The 4,029-nt window shown below is 37.3% G+C and overlaps 1 protein-coding gene across 1 annotated transcript in view; it reads left to right on the top strand.

The window, feature by feature from the left end:
- The first annotated feature begins 1,544 nt into the window (after positions 1–1,544).
- Positions 1,545–4,029, top strand: part of smyd2b (SET and MYND domain containing 2b) — a 9,812-nt gene continuing 7,327 nt past the window's right edge. Inside the window, exons 1-2 of the mRNA XM_032542896.1 lie at positions 1,545–1,785; positions 3,199–3,262. Coding sequence (XP_032398787.1) covers positions 1,616–1,785; positions 3,199–3,262 — 234 coding nt within the window. The 5' untranslated portion in view covers positions 1,545–1,615. The remainder of the gene's footprint in view (positions 1,786–3,198; positions 3,263–4,029) is intronic.

The raw sequence follows: 4,029 nt of genomic DNA, 5'->3' as shown, positions 1-4,029 counted from the left end.
GTGTGGGGGTGCTTTGCTGGTGACACAGTTGGGGATTTATTCAAAATCGAAGGACTGACTGACCGTCATTTCTTAAAGTAATGATGTCCACTTGTTTCTCTTTACTTAGCTGATTGGTTCTTGCCATAATATGAATTCTAACAGTTGTCCAATAGGGCTGTTGGCTGTGTATCAACCTGACTTCTGCACAACACAACTGATGGTCCCAACTCCATTAATAAGGCAAGATTTCCACTAATTAACCCTGACAGGGCACACCTGTGAAGTGAAAACCATTTCAGGTGACTACCTCATGAAGCTCATTGAGAGAACACCAAGGGTGTGCAGCACTATCAAAAAAGCAAAGGGTGGCTACTTTGAAGAAACTAGAATATAAGACATGTTTTTAGTCATTTCACACTTTTTTGTTAAGTACCTAATTCCACATGTGTTCATTCATAGTTTTGATGCCTTCAGTTACAATCTACAATGTAAATGGTCAGGAAAATAAAGAAAACGCATTGAATGAGAAGGTGTATCCAAAGTTTTGGCCTGTACTGTATGTGTATATATATCTAACCTCCATAGTATAGCATGTTGAAAAAATGTATAAACAAAAGTTGTAGTATAGTATGTCGCAAAAAGTGATTAAAAAGCCATGGTATAGTATGTCAACAAATACACAGTACAGACGTAGTCAGTGACACTCGGAGAAGCCTAGGATTGATCTGCAAAAAAGCCATAGTATAGTATGATGAAAAAAGTGATTAAAAACCCCCATAAAAAAGTCATTCTGTAAACATTTCATGTTATAGTACGCCATAAAAAAAATCATAAGAAAATCATAGTATGTCATGAAAAATCATTTGAAGTCAGAGTATAGTGTGTCTTAATAAGTCATAAAAAGTCTGTATTAAAAGTTTCAAAGAACTAAAACTCAAAAGATTTAAGTTCAGTTTACCCTGGTAATGTAGTTTCAGTTTAATTTCAGTCTTTTTGAAGGTTTTAATTTTCTTTAGTTTGTTTACTAAAAATAATTTTACAGTTTATTTTCATTTAGCTATAATAACCTTGATAGTGTGCCATAGAGTCATAAAATGTCATAGTAGCCTATAATATGTCATGAGAACTAATAAAAAGTTGTAGTCATAATAGTAAAATATATAGTAAAATATAGTAAATATATAGTAACAATTCATAAAAAAGTAATAGTAAAAGTATGTCATGAAAAATGGAATGAACAGTCATAGTTTACCGTTTCGTAAACAATGTCATAAAAACATAATAAATTAGTTTTGTGTCAAATTATTCCAAGGGAATGAGGTCCCCAGTATATTCCTTATCTTGTAAGTGGGTCCATGGCTGAAAGCAGATTGAGAACCTGTGTATGGCTCCCTAAATCAATTATTGGATACCATAACAAAAGTAAAAAGTTTGTCCGTCAAAACAAAAACTTTTGCACTGTTTTCTTAGTTCGTAAAACTACAACTGGGCTCATTATCTGCCTTTGGATGCTACTATGAACTATTATTAGAAGGGCGACACCCCAATGCTTGGAGCTGAGGTGCCACATCCCACTTTTCTCCCAGGTCCTTGTTGTGGTCATTTTGGAGGAAGAGAATCTGAAGTAGGCACTATGACGGGCAGCATTGAGGGACTTGAGAGGTTTGACAGTCCTGGTAAAGGCCGAGGTCTCCGCGTTACCAGACCCTTCAAAGTTGGAGAGTTGCTGTTTTCCAGCCCAGCGTACTCTTTTGTGCTGTCACTATCAGAGAGAGGCTGCTACTGCGAATTCTGCTTTACCAGGTAAGTTAAGGGTAATTTTTATCACTGTGTGCTGAGACAGCATATTTCATTTTCTTTTTGAGCGTTACTTGAGAGTTCATAAAGAGTATAATCTGTCTGTTTCACAACCTCTGAGATGATACCTGACATCATTTGGCTGCATATCCTGCAACACCCCATTACATATGATTCACACACACACACACACACGCACATACACACACACACTCAAACACACAGGCACGGACGCACGCACACACGCACGCAGGCACGCACGCACGCAAACACGCACAGACACACACACACACAGCACCATTTAGGCACTTTGGGCACTTTGTCATGAATATGACACTCAATAAAATCTATTTTGGTTATCTGGTTCATGTATATCCTGTTCCACGTTAACCCTCTGTGACCCGCTGTGAAAGGATTTGAATGGTAAACCTGAGCAAAAGATTTTTTGACCTGAGTAGCATCATGATAAAAAGTTGGTTAGATAATTAGACTCGCAAGTTTAAATCTTGTGCAGTGACGTTTTTAATATTGTCCAGTGTTGATCCTCAATTATCAAGTGACAAAAATAAGTATTTTTTAAAGCATAACTTCCTTTTTTTGTTGTTGCAAACCAATGTAACCCTACCTCTGACCTCAGCCTTGTTCCAATCCAACTCTATTTGAGATCCTGAGACAGTTATTTAATTCAATTTGCTGTAAGTTAGAAAACACAGCTTTAGGAGATGCCGGCATTTCTAAAGTGCAAAGGGAGCCAGGTGACTCGAGGACTTTTGCAGATGCAGTTATAGACAACTTATTGTTTTATTATAAAGGATCAATAATGTGTGATAGAGCTCACTTTAATTGGCCCCTTTGTGTAGACAGCAGTCTCTGCATGGTTGCACCAATCACCAGCGTGAAACTTACAGCAGGTAGTGTGTTCCCACTAAGCAGTGTGTTGGTCTGACTCCCGGCCGAAGTGTCTAAAAAATTGAATGGGTGGACTTTTGGACCGCTTTATTTTTCAGTTGTCGAGAGACAGCTGGTCTGTTATAAGGTCAGCTCTATTAATACCACAGAATGTTAGTCAAAGCTCTTCGTTGCTATCAGTTACGACAGGCCACCAGCAACTGCTGGTTCTTGTCTCAGAACCACGGAGCAGGACGTTCAACTGTCCATACGAACACATACACACTAAAGCACCTCAACCGTCACATTCACCTCGATTCAGTCACAACATTGAAGTGTGATATCTACACACCAATATTTTGGATGCAGGTTGATATCTACTGAGCAGTGATGTCATATGTTTAAGTGTTGTTTGTTTAATTCTGGGAAAGTACATTTTACGCAGATGTGTGAGAATCTTTCAGGAACGTTTTAATCGTGTGCTGTTTGCTATCCATAATAAACCCTGTTTTTTGGTCTATTTGTTTATAGGAAAGAGGGCTTGGCAAGATGTGGGAAGTGCAAGAAAGCCTTCTACTGCGGTGTAAAATGCCAGGTAGTAAACAGTTGGGGGAGGGACAGAATGACTCTGTAATATGATGATTCCTGTGTACGATAATGGATCCTGTATTGTAGGTCAGGACTCCAAAAATGACTGTGTATTTCCTTCACAACATCTACTGTATGTTGCGCAATCACAAGCAGAGCATATCTTAGGGATATGCTTGTGCACAATGTGTGCAATATGTCATTGCTAAATTCCTGTCACTCTATTATTGTAGAGCTGAGCCTCCACAGCTATGGAGCTAGATTTGTTTCTTTATTACATGCGAGAAAGTAAATGATCTGAGAGAAAAAAAAAATGTTTGAGAAAAAAGGGTTATCACACTGATAGCAACAAAGCATTTTATGAGAGAAAAAAATACTTGAGAGAAAAAGTTTTAATACCAACACCAACATTATTTTTCTCAAAACACTTTTTTAAACTCTCAAATATATACGGTATATTCTTATCTATCAGTGTGAAAAAAAATTCTCTCAAAAAAAGTGTTTCTCTCAAAACGTAAAATCTCTCTCAAAACACAAAAAAGTAAAAAAATATGTATTTGAGAGTTTAAAAGAAAACTCTCAAATATATATTTTTTGCTATCAGTGTGAAAAAAAAATTCTCTCACAAAAAAATCTCAAATGTCTCAAAGTGTTTTTCTTCTCACTCTCAAAACCTAAGTATTTGCTCTCGATTCAATTTTTTTCTCTTGTCTCAGGATTTTTCTCTCGATGTGAAAATAGTGCAATGGGCGGGGCCACGTTCCTATTGGCCAG

The sequence above is a fragment of the Etheostoma spectabile genome, chromosome 18 (assembly GCF_008692095.1).
Source record: "Etheostoma spectabile isolate EspeVRDwgs_2016 chromosome 18, UIUC_Espe_1.0, whole genome shotgun sequence".
NCBI lineage: Eukaryota > Metazoa > Chordata > Actinopteri > Perciformes > Percidae > Etheostoma > Etheostoma spectabile.
This window is presented reverse-complemented; position numbering and strand designations above follow the sequence as displayed.